Source organism: Pinus tabuliformis, chromosome 5_2 (genome assembly GCF_031772625.1).
Source record: "Pinus tabuliformis cultivar Carrire ecotype Pingquan chromosome 5_2, CPIR1, whole genome shotgun sequence".
Classification (NCBI taxonomy): Eukaryota; Viridiplantae; Streptophyta; class Pinopsida; order Pinales; family Pinaceae; genus Pinus; species Pinus tabuliformis.
Window position 1 is genome coordinate 937,363,814 of NC_142306.1, and position 13,477 is coordinate 937,377,290.

At 36.5% G+C, this 13,477-nt stretch overlaps 1 protein-coding gene across 1 annotated transcript in view; it reads left to right on the forward strand.

Annotated features, from left to right (window-relative positions):
* The window catches only part of LOC149162351 (protein-tyrosine-phosphatase PTP1-like), a 161,359-nt gene extending 157,846 nt beyond the window's left edge, over positions 1-3,513 (forward strand). Inside the window, exons 7-9 of the mRNA XM_089437227.1 lie at positions 2,583-2,731; positions 2,827-2,968; positions 3,086-3,513. Coding sequence (XP_089293353.1) covers positions 2,583-2,731; positions 2,827-2,968; positions 3,086-3,160 — 366 coding nt within the window. The 3' untranslated portion in view covers positions 3,161-3,513. The remainder of the gene's footprint in view (positions 1-2,582; positions 2,732-2,826; positions 2,969-3,085) is intronic.
* The last annotated feature ends 9,964 nt before the right edge of the window (positions 3,514-13,477 follow it).

The window sequence follows — 13,477 nt, forward strand, 5'->3', positions numbered from 1 at the left end:
AGCTGATGCTCTGTCCAGAAAAGACGAAGAATCGTCATTACTGACAATTTCAGTTGCTATCCCATAATGGCTTAATGAAATTCGAAGTGAGTATGCAAAAGATCCAGAAACAAGTGTTATAATCAATAAACTTCCTTAGAATTCAAGATTTGAATGGAAAAACGATATTCTGTGGTACAAGGGGAGAATTTACCTAAGTCCAAATTCTAAATTTAAAGCCAAAGTTCTCAAAGTGTCCCATGACTCACTATCAACCGGACATGTAGGGTTCTTTAAAACCTATAATAATGCACGTCAGTTTTTTTTTTTTTTTTTTTTTTTTTTTTTTTTTCTTTCTGGAAGGGAATGAATAATGAGTAGCAGATTGCAATAAATGCCAGAGAAATAAAAATGAAAACATTAGGACACCCAGATTGCTCCATCCCTTAAACATTCCAAATCAAAAATGGGAGGAAATATCAATGCATTTTATCGAAGGGTTACCCGTGTCTAATGGCAAGGACAATATTCTCGTAGTAGTTGACAGAGTCACTAAATATGCACACTTCATTGGAATGAAGAAATCAGATTCAGTTTAAGAGATTGCTGGGATATTTTGCAAAAATATCTACAAATTACGTGGATTTCACAAGGTCATTGTTAGTGATAGAGACACTAAATGTAAAGGGAATTTTTGAAAGGAGTTTTTCAAACATATCGGAACGTACCTCAATATGAGTTCTGCATATCATCCTCAAACAGAAACTGTCAATACACATTTAGAAGTTTACCTTCGTTGTTATGCAGCAAACAAACAAAGTAAGTGGGCTCAATGGTTACAACTCGCTGAATGGTAGTACAATTCAACTTATCACACTTCTGCAAAAATGACCCCATTTCAAGCTCTGTACGGATATGAACCTCCTAAATGGAAGGACTTAGCCATCACCGAGACAAAAGTTCCAGCAGTCAAGGATTAGTTAGAAGAAACTCAAAAATCTTTCAAGTGTTAAAAGAAAATCAAGTATTGCGAGAAATCAAATGAAGCAGCAAGCCGACCAACATAGAACACAGAGAGAATTTGAAGTTGGAGAATGGGTATTTGTTAAACTTCAGCCTTACAAGCAATTATCCCTAAAGCGGAAAGGGAAAAACAAATTGGTGCCAAAGTTTTATGGATTGTACCAGATTAACAAAAAGATCAGCGAAGTAGCATACAACTTAAGTCTTCCAGATAATAATCGAGTTCACAATGCTTTCCGTGTATCTTGTCTTAAAAAGGCATTGGGCAAATACCAATCAGCACAAACAATGCTTCTGATATTTAGATGATGAAGGCAAGTTTGTTTTAGAACCAGAAGGAATTGTTACCACCAGGGAAAAAAAATTACAGTCTCGAATAATTAAAGAGTACGTTATCAAGTGGAAGAACCTGAAAAACCCTGTTGGGAGACAAAAGCATTTCGTTAGGACAAAGCATCTTTTCATGAGGAGAACAATGTTATGTAAAAATCTAATAAGTTGTAATCAAAAGATCATGCCCTTTTGCCCTTTCACCAACAGGGACCTGAGGCAATATATAAGCCAGGGGCCTTGCCCTTCTATGTAAAGATCATCATTCATCATTAAAAATATATATTTATGTCGATTACCGAGTTGAATGCTCCACCATCACAGAAAATGGCGTAAATCCATAATGTTGGAAGAAAAGAATGTGATAAATAAATGTTCGAATGATACAATGATGATGCGTACTCAAGAACATTGTCATATGTATAGAACACATGCAATATGACCATTCTAAAGGGCCCACTTTGTGCTAAAGGACATGATCCTCCATAAACACAATTTACATAATTGGATTCACTATATGTTAGAAACTATATTTAGGACTCGGATCATGGGGCTCAGTCTGATATAATAGCTCTTCTATGGCGGTTGGAAGGAGCAAATTCTCAATTGTACATGATGTGTTTTTGTGATTTGGTAATATAAGACTCGGGAACAAAAATACATGAGTCATGCATAGGTTTGCCTTCGAAGCACCGACAAGGAAAACATCCATACACTATTATTTAAAGAAACCAGTCAGGAAGGAGCTAGACTATCGAAAATTAGTTGGGTGTTAACCTTGGAGAGATTGTCTAAGTTTACCCAAGCTATGCACTCATGCTATGAATTAAGCCCAATGATCTCTGAAATAACTCAACATTAACCTGCTTTATTATTTCTTCACTCATAGTATTGGAGAGCTGCTCTTGCCTGAAAGTTCAGATGCTCACGAGTCAGAGCATTCCATAGAAAAGTCCACAGTAGCTTGGTCGAGTTTTAGGCATAATGCACTGTGGGAATTCCATTTATGTTATAATACATCAGTAAGGTTTAAAATAATAAAGTTTTTCTGTTAACTCTTCTTCTCCTCAACTAGGATCTTAGAGGTTCTTGGGATCACGAGGGAAGTTACCTTTATATTCTTCTGAGTTATCTAATATATCCTTTAAATGTTTTATTTTATTCCATTGTGCATTAAGTTTCAGCCGTGGACGTTCCACTGATTTGGCAAAGTTGTCTAAATGTAACGGCTTTGCTTCTTCTCAATGCAGTCAGAGGAGCCCCCCTTGTCTGTTCTTCATCTTCAGTATCCTGACTGGCCAGACCATGGAGTTCCTAACACTACTCAATCAGTCCGTGAACTTATTAAAAGGCTATATTTGATACCTCCAAAGTTGGGTCCATTTGTTGTACATTGCAGGTTGAGTATCTATTGCTGAAATCTCTTATGCATATTAACTATATACATATTCGTGTGGACAGATGTATAATTTGATTGTTTGGCGGTGTTTACAGTGCTGGCATAGGAAGAACTGGTGCATTTTGTACCATAAGTCACACCATTCACAGAATTCTGGAAGGTGATGTATCTGCCCTGGATATCAGCGCAACAATACGTCAATTCAGAAACCAGCGCTTAGGCATGGTTCAGACCCAGGTAAATAAGTCTTTAACAAAGAAGTAATTTAAATTACTTACAATTTCACTTTCCCATTTTAGGAATTTGTTTTACACTCGACGATAGTTCTTCTTTATCTTGATTAACTGCATCCAGGATCAATACATCTTTTGCTATGATGCTGTGGTTCATGAGCTTGAAGATCTCATCTCTCAGCAAAACAAAAGCTAAAGCCTATGGGAGGTACTGATTATTCTTCATCAGATCAACAATAACGTTTGTTATTTGGTGCACAATTATCCATGATTCAATTCGTTCCCCATCTCTGCCTCCTATACAAAGGAGAGTTCTACCAGAAGGGGTCCATGGACTGGAATCTTTGTGGATCGACTTTATAAGTGAATATTTAAACATTGTAGTCCATTTTGTAGGAAAATCTTGATTTGCATTGACAAGAGTAATCTGAATCTTATATTCTTCTCGCAAATTATGCTCCTAATGTCTGACAAGTTACCGTATTGTACGTCTTCATTTATTCGGTAATTGCATGCTAACATCTGCTGCAGGGTAATTAATCTCATTCATTCACCTTTGGCATGAACACAATCTGAAGAATGTCTATGGAATAATTTAAGTTTACTAATGGATCAGAGAGGCTGAAGCAAGGTATTTATGCTTGAAATGGGACTGGGAATAAAGGACAGATATCATACATCACATTGACTTCGTTTAAATTGAGGATCACACTATTGTCTTAATTTCTTTGTTTATATATCCAAGAGAGTAGGTGTCTGCGTGATTTGTGTGTTTCGTTGTGATTGCTGGCTCTGTGATGCCTCTTAATTGAAAGAACTTGTAAGATCATTAAAAATCAAAATGCTTATCATCTCTGTGATGCCTTCTTAATTATATTTATTAAAACTCATAAATTATGAAATTATTAAAATCAAACCAACTAATTCTAAAATTTTGTTCCATTGTTTGGGATAACAATCTATCCAATGACGTATGTTGCTCTGCCAATACTATGAATGTGGACAAAAGCTTAGAAATGGACGGAGTCCTTCCTGCAATGATGTTCAAAAGGATATAGCAAATTATTGCCAAAATTGAAGGACTGATTCGAATTTCTATTTGAATAGTTTTTCTCAAAAAAATTCATAACTTCGTAATTTTTTTGTTTGTTGTTTTTTCGGACGGAAGGAATCAGTAAATTGGGTTTGTATTTATGTGACATGGTTCAATTCTGACTCTTTAACATAATGACCTCTCGCTAAGAGTTTTTCTCAAAAAAAAAAAATAACATAATGACCTCTAGCTAAGAGTATTTTTTTGTTGGTTGGTTTTTTTGAACGGAAGGAATCAGTAAATAAATTGGGTTTGTATTTATGTGACATGGGTCAATTCTGACTCTTAACATAATGATCAGTAAATAAATTGGGTTTGTACTTATGTGATATGGGTCAATTCTGACTCTTAACATAATGACCTCTAGCTAAGGATTTGTCAGGTGTACAGAATTATGCCCACAATGATGTTCAAACAAGGATGTATCAATTAGGGCAATGATGTTCAAACAAGGATTTATCAATTAATGGTTAAAATTAAAGGACTGATTTGAATTTCAATTTGAAGAGTCTTTTTTCAAAAAATGTGTGTTTTTATACTAATGACTAAAGGAATCAGTAAATAGGTTGGTTTTATATTTGTGTCATGGGGTCGATTCTGATTAAGCCGAGAAGCTCATTCTACAACCTAGTATGAGGGGATGTGTAAGTTTGTCCGTCCCTGTGTACTTTAAAATAAACATAAAAAATAAAAATGATGTTCTAAATAGAAAAATAATGTCGGGTATAATAAAAAAAATGCTATAAAGTAATTAGAAGTAAAAAAAAAATGTGTGAAGCACTCTTCAAAAATATTTCAACAATAAATTTAAATAAACTATTTGAAGATCTATGTTAACTAATTTATGTCCATATCAACTTCATATATATCTATATTTAGAAAAAAAGTTTTTATGGTTAATTTTTTTTTGGTCCTATATATACTCTATTTATCATTCAACAATACAATTTAAGCAATGAAAAATAACACATTATCTTTTGCACTCTAAAAAAGTTTGCACGCGAAGAAAATTGATCCCTCTCGGCTCATGTTTGATTTGTACTTAAGATGAATCTATGGTGGTTGTTAACACAATGACCTCTAGTTAAGAGATAGTCAATTGTGATACCCATGAGGTTTTGAACTGGTGTCCATTATGCAAAAAGGAGTACCCTAACAATGTACCATTTCACCCACTATTATATGCCCTATATGGGGAAAATGAAAAATCCATATTGAAGTGTTTGGATTTAATACTTTAAATTAAAATGTGCAAAGCATTGCCTCAAAATATAGCAGACCTTTTAAGGGGAAACCTACGAGGAAAAAATTAGAATAAGTGACAACAATGGGGTGTGGCCCATTGTCACCACAACCACTACCCCCTTGCTCTTTATGAATTTTCACCAATGAGAGGCTTTTCGTTTAAAGGTCACCTATGATAGATATGCTAGGTTTAAGGTTCAAAGTAACAAATGATTTATAGAGGATGCACTGATTTTTCATGACTTTCTAATTTGATAATTACTTCCAATGATTTCTTTATTAATTCATCTTGAGTCACATACACCATTAAGCAATTCTAAAAAATCTGAATAGTAAAACAATAATGACAATAGGATCATGAAGAGATAGTCACATGACACAAATTTTTCTACCCTGGGAAAAGCCTAACTATAGAAAAACCCAACAACCTTTTCTTAGAGAAATTCTCCAATTCAACAATAGATACAATTTTATTTAACCTCAATATCCAATGAGTCAAACCTGGTCGAATAGACCTCATTTTTAGCCTCCTGCGACTTGGCTGAATTTCAACATTTGCAACTATCGTAGAAATTTGATCAACTTACCCAAAAAACCTCAGTCACCGCAAGTCAAACTTTGTTGGTCTTCTCTCTCTCTCCCCTTTGCACATGTGGATAAAAAAACAAAGGAATTTGATTGATCCGAATTGGTCTTCAAGTGAGGAAGTTGATTTGCATTGTATAGTGATTTGATGAGCCCAAATTGGTGTGTTTGTTGGCTGGGGTTGACTTGACTTTTGGAGGTAGTTCAAAAATTATTCTTTTATATTTCTTTTATGCACGGACTTGGAGTAGCTGGGAATATCGATTGCAGCTACCCAAAAAATCAATAGGATGACTCTTCTTAAGGAAAAGGTTCATTAATAAAAAAAATGGCAACTCTCATCCTCTAACAAGGCCAAATTAGGGCACAATTGACCTAGGGCTTGAGAGATGACAAGCCAAGTGGATTAGCCTCGAGTCAATAGGCTAAGAAAAGTTTTCCCAATGAAGAATACCAACAAACAAATGCATCAAGGAACCTTCAATATGTCCACAAGTTGAGGCTTTGCAAATTAGGATTTTCCTAGCGCAAATCTACTTAGGGCAAGAGAATTAGGGCTTGAAATTGAAAGATTGGCCACCAAGGGAGGTTGATTTTGAGGCAACCAAGTCTTCCCTCAATGTTGAACCTTTCCACAAGTCACAACTCTCCTAAGTCAATTCGCGCCAAGCCCTAATTGGCCATTTGTCGTCGAGAGTGCTGAAATTAGAAATAGGGAGAAGAATTCAAGTTTGGGGATGAATTATGTGTGAACACCAATTTGAGAAGGCCGATGCCTAGTCCTTGGGATGATGGAGTCTATGGATGTGAAAGACGTGCTAAATCTTCGAAAGGAGTAAGGATATTTTTGATGCCTTGCCATAAAACCCTAGTTATTATCTTTGTGAAGGATCAAGGCCACTTGGGATAACTAGTTTAAATTTTCACCAAGAGGGTTGCCATTCACATTCCATACGTGAGTAATGCATGCAATGATGATATCTAGATTATATACAATAGATCTTCAATAATAAATAGCACAGTAAAAAAACCCTAGATAATGAACACATTCCATACATTTGACATAAGATTAAAAATTTATCAAATACAAGGCTTACTTACAAGACAAAATGCATGGACAATCCTTTATTGATCTAAGATAACTTCTCCAATGCCAAGAAATAGCTCCAATATACAATAATGGTCCATAGAAGCACATCACAAGAAACGACGAAGGCTGAAATCTTTAAGAGGTTGAATTCAAGTCACAAGTGATGATGATTTGCTACAATGAGCCTCTCCTCTATTTATATGAGTAGGACCTAAAATTAGCCTAATAACACCCCTAAAACAAGTTTGATGACAACATAACCTTGGGTTACAAGCCAACCCACTAGCTTTTCATAAAAATATGCCCTAATTAGCTCACATGTGTGAGCCGCTAGCTCTCTAGAGCTAACATCATGCAATAAATGTGCTCCAAATGGCATGTCCAAGTGTGATGAAGTGTCTAAGATAATGTATAACCCTGTCAAGTCCATGATTTGAGGGTTGGCCCTCAAATCCACCTCAATGCCTCTTGTGGGGTCCAAAGATCTAGCTAGGGAACCACAAAGTCGTCTCCATGGGTTCCAGTTGCTCAAAGTGGCCTCCTCTACTCTAGTGTTGAGGGCTTCTCAAGTGCAATTAGCTTTCGTGGTCTCTCGAGGTGAGACCAACGTCATTTGGGCTCTGAATCAACTGCCATCAATTAATTGGTGTCAAGGACGACCTAAGGGCATGTTGGGTCCATGTGTGTAATCTTGAAGAATCATCAAATCCAGTACAAAGCGATGCAACATCCTCGGTGCAAGAGGTGTCATGGAACATGTCATTTGATGATACTGATAGGAGGCCTAAGAGTCTTGATGCTTCACTTGTTTGTGCCAATATACATCTCTGAATGGATTGGGTACCTATGGAGAAGGTGACCATGACTTGGGTTGTTGAACCACCTGACAAGAAACCATATGAAGTATAGTGAAAGAAACCAGTCGTCAGGGACAAAAACATTAGTGCATCTAAGTGAACTGAACTTGAATGTCATGGGCTATTTAATACTTCAAGTAATAATCCCCTTCCAAAATTAGGACCCTAATCTCGTAATGGTGTTTTCTCCCTAGGTAGGAGTGGTTAAAGGTAAATCTTATTGGGTGTTTCCAGCCCCTAAGGGGGAGTGGCATTTCCTTGGTCCACCTTTCAATTGATAGGTGTTAGTGTTAGAAAATGTAATGTGGCATCTTATGAAATTTATTTTCTTTGACCTTGATACTTGCTTATGAATCTTAGTTATCTTCTTTATGTTCTTTTAATTAGACATGTTCATCAAACAATATCAAGAAGCAATAACAACAAAAGAGGACACAAATGTAGGCTCTCAGCTAGGGAAAAACCCCTCCAAGGGAATACTTGGAAACCCTTCTCTTCTTAGAATCTGCTTCAAATGAGATACAAGACCCAATCCCTAAACCAAGTCCTTATCCCAGTACCAAGTCATCCCTTCCTCAAATCCTTCTTGAATTTACACCAGATTGTTATACATTGCAACTCGATCTGCTAGCTACAATACTGCTACTTGACGTACAACTTTGACCCTGCAATTTCAGCCTTGTAGTTCCTGAAGAAACCCTAACTCAACCTCCTTTTGGGTCCTTCAAAGAGCAAGACATCTCTTCCTAAGGTTAGAGAGGTATAGACAGAGTTTCCTTCCTCCCAGCTACAAGATGTTGCACTTCGTCCTACTACAACTCGGTCCTGCAACTTCGACCTATTCCTACAAGCTAGAAACCATAGAATTACACACATGTGAGAGAGATATAGCCCAAAGATAAGATGTTTTGGCCTTCCAACTTCCAAATCTTCACTCTCCTTTTCTGCTTCTCCCTAGCTAGAGATCGAACTCTTTGATGATGATCGAAATTGTATGTTAGTGTCCCCAAATGAAGTCAGTTGCTCTTTATATAGCCTTCTTAAAGGGTTGAATTCCCTCCTTTAGGCTGACTTGAGGATCCCAGGGCCGACTTGTACTCTTGGAGATTCCAAGACTTTCTAGACTTAAAAAACAATTCTTTTTGCAATTGCAAATTGTTCGGAGGGTCTTATAAACATGATGTTGACTCCTCTGACTCATGACAATAAATCATAAGACCTAAGAAACCCTAGAATAACTAAGAACATGCTTTTACCTAAAACACCATCAATAATGAGCGTGAAACCCATGTTTTAATAATAATATTTTTTCTTTTAGTTTTCTTGTTTATTACATAGGATACATATTGAAATGAGTACAACAATTATGAAGACCAAAACTAGTTACATTTCTCAACATTTAGTGAATGATAGTGTGGTCACAGAGGGGATATGACTTCATTGCTAAGTGCCATGGTTGAAGGGGCCAAATTATGGGGGCTTCGACATCCTAAGAGTATAGATGTGAGGAGGGAGCATTCGTGGATGCATGAGTTACCAACTAGGCCTTTGCTTATCGACCCGTCTTATGTGTTTTTAACTTCTTGATTTTTCTTTGTATTATTGCTTATAGTTTAAGGGTTAGAGCTTGCTTTGAATGATGTAGTAGTTGTATTACCCCTTAATGATGAGTTAGTTTATCACTCAGTGAGATTGGGACATGCAAGGGTTCCTCCCTTCAATGTGGAGCAATGAATGCCCAAGAACCAGTTGATGGCCACATGAGTGAGGTAGAGCTCATGCTAGGTTTTTTCCCATGTGCTAATCTTATGTCCCTGACCATCATTTTTATTTTGTTTTTTCTTTATTTAGTTTTGATGTGGCCATGATATGTGTTTTTTGTTTCTTTTTGCTGCATCAACCTCCCAGGGAAAAACTTTTGGGCTCTACCCAAGTATGTGCACATACGAGTGCTAAATCCCAAAGAACCAATGGTTATTTCAACCTGAGGAATGGAGGTGAGATATGGGCTTGTAATGTAAGATGGAAAATGTTAAGTATGACATACGGAAAGATGGAACTATGTTATCTCAACTAGGGCTTCCCAAGTAGTGCCCTCCTATACTCAAAGGGCCTTAAGGTAGATCCCACTAGACTAGGATAAATGATTAACCTCCCAAGTAAGGTGAGAGAACACAACCACAATCAAAGTCCATCATTCTTCCAAATCAGCTCATAATCTGTATTAAATTCCCAAGAACAAAGAATCATAAGATCTCGATTGCAAAATGACCAAAATACATTTTGATTGGAAGCCCACCTTCATCCATGTGCTTATGCCAGATGGGTGAGAAGAAAATTATCGTTGCAAGTGGCGAAGATATATGGCATATCATCAACTACTGGTGGATGTCTGGGGTTGTTGTCTATCTGGCTGACCAATTGGATTTCAAATGCAGGAGAAAAGTTATCTTATGGGGTTAACCATTTTCGTGGGTAACATCTGGATCCAACTCAAGGACATGAGCTCACCGGAGAGCACATGATCCAATAGCTCTAGGACATGAGCTCACCGGAGAGCACATGATCCAATAGCTCTAACAAGGAGTTTTTGGAAACTCTAGCAATCCATGGGATCACAGATTTGTAACATGCACATACCAATCAACTGGTTTGGGAGCATGTGCATTGGGTGTAGGGTATCACCCGTGTTTTATATGAAAACATAAATTCGTACAGAAAAATAAAATTTATTCTAAATACAGTCAAATCTACCATGAAACATAAAATGAAATGCATGACTTTAGGATGAAAACAATATGCAAAACAAACTAACTAACCTATGCTAGCATATAATGCATGACCTAAGTATAGTCATATAACCAATGCAACCATCATATTATTAGATCAATGTCACACCTCTTTCCCCTATATAGGATAAACCCAAGAATAATCATAATAATTATAATACTTACATGTCAGATTAGAAGTGTGGGAGGTGGGAAAATAAATAGGCCATGGATCATGAAGAGTTATGGATGAAGTGGGAAAATAGGAGTCCAACTTGCACCATTGGATCATTTCTTGCATCTTGAAAATGGAGATATCAATGATCAAACTCAAGAATTTTAACTTGAGATTTCTCAAGCATACAATTGCCTCTAAAGTCCTTAGACACATGCTTTGATTAACAGGAGGAGATATATGGTTGGAGGACAAGATCTTTACACCTAGGCTACTTGTCACAACAATTAAATTCAAGAGGGTCAACCAATGTTTGTTCATTATGTTAAAAATTTACGCACCCTATATATGATTGAGGGATGACAAAAGGAAGATCTAAGGATGGCTCAAATACATCAATAATCATGTCTTCATGATTATATAAGTGTAAGACAAGACAAGGTCATTGTTAACATTATCATAATATCAAAGATTGGAACCTTGTCAAAATGATAGGTATTCATATCCCACTTCCCTTTTATATGCTGGAAATCACAAATTTTAACCTCTAGGGAATGGATGGGAACACCTTTTTCAAGATTTTTAGGAAGTATATCATCAAACTTAACATCAATGAAAAAGGTGGAGCTTTCCTTAACTTCATTTGCGAAAGTGTCATCTTTATCATCACCATGCTCCCTTTTCAAGATCACTTTCAATGAGTTCATCTTGATGATCTAGAAATGATTCTTCCTTTTGCACATGGTATTTTTCTCTAACTTAACCCTGATTTCTTTCATCAATAGAAGAATTATGATTTTCAGGGGCAGTGTTTTTTTGGATGGAAATATCTTCTTAAACTTCTTCAACATAATTTAGGAGGCCCTTCTCTTAGAGAGATATGGTCAAGCCTTGAAGGATAACTTCAAAATGACACATCGGTCCAAAATACTTAGAGAAATTATTCAATGAATACCTTAATGGAAGGGATGCTTTTAGGTCTTCAAGAACATCTAAGCCAGTCTCTTTGATCACCCCCAAAGTAATTAATGAAAAACCTCATTAGAGTATCCTCATGAACCATGTTTAACTCTAAAGTATATTTGATAAGTTTGGCAACCTGATCCACGACTAAAGAAGGATCACCATCGAACTTTAGGACATTTGTCATAGCACTTGTATCCCATCGATTTGGATATCTTGGAATATTGTTGACATCCAAAGTAGGGTACATTTCATGTAGATCCCAAGGAGCCATCTCCTTGAGTTTTGCATAACAACCAAATGTGGAGTTTCCAGGGTGACATTAAAAGGCCTTAAAGATGATTGCTTCACCCTACAAGCATTGAAACATTGAAGCTCAATGAAGAAGTAGGGCTTCATTATTCCAATGGAGTCGCCGAGTGAGCATATTTATCCTTCTCTATGGAACAAGCCCAATCAAGAAAATGAGGCTCTAACTTCAGATAACGAGGAGGTTGAGACAAATCCTCCCGGCTAACGACGACAAAAATGTTTCCTCAAAATCTAGTTGGCCTAGTAAGGAAGAAACCTAAAAGGTAGAAACTAGACTAAGTGACAACAATGGGGTGTGGCCCATTGCACTACAACCACTATCCCTTCCTCCTTATGGATCTTCACCAGTGGGAAGTTTCTCGTTTAAAGGTCACCAGTGATAGATATGAGAGGTGATGAAAAATCGACTAAACTGGGGGGGATGAATCAATTTAATACATTAATTTGATTTTCTTTAAACTCATTAACTAAACTTTTTAAATGAGCAACTTAATGCATAATGAACAAAAAATTTAGTATGCAAACAAAAAGTAATAAGTAAACCAAAACATCACGTAAGCACATTAAAACAACACATATGGACACCAAATATAAGTGGAAACCCATAAAGAGATAAAACTATTAAATTTTCTTAGGGCAACATTGTTCATTTCTATGATAGTTTCATTTCATCATTAATACATTAAGTTCCCCCCATATCATCGTTGCATTATTTAGATCTACACCATAATACATCAACTTATGCAATTACATAGAAAGAAACAACATCACTAACATCATCAACACAACAGAACATAAAAGGAACAATAGAAGAAAAGAATGCACACATATAGAGACACTAGGATTAGTCAGGCTAGGGCAAAACCCACTATGGGGAAAACCCTTGCAAATCTTCTTCTTCTTAGACCGTCCTCAAATGATGCAGCAAAAGAGAGTACAATGATCCATAACTTTGTCTATGCAACAAAATAATAATGATATTTATGAAACATATCTAGTCATGCTCGGAATCAGAATCCTCATACTGATGGATGTAATGTGCTACCACAAACTAATGTCAACTGTTGTATATTGTTGTCACTATGCTGAACACTGTTGAGCACTGTTGTCACTGTCAATGAGCCCAATACATATGTTTGCAGCGGAAACTAACAAATCAGATCTACAAATCTATTATGACATCAAAGAGAAATCAAAATCTACAGATCATTGAAGTCAACTAAATCCAAGATGTCATATCTTAGATCTGAAATCTGGTCGTCCTCATCATGACTGATTATGTGCGACTCGAGCTTCTTGTTCGCTCTCTCTATCATTGTATGCGAGCGACTGTGACTGCAGGGCCGCTCTCAAGAGGTATTGATGCGAGTGATTATGGAACTGAACAACTAAAACCCAAAGTCACCCCCTTACCATTGTTGTGTG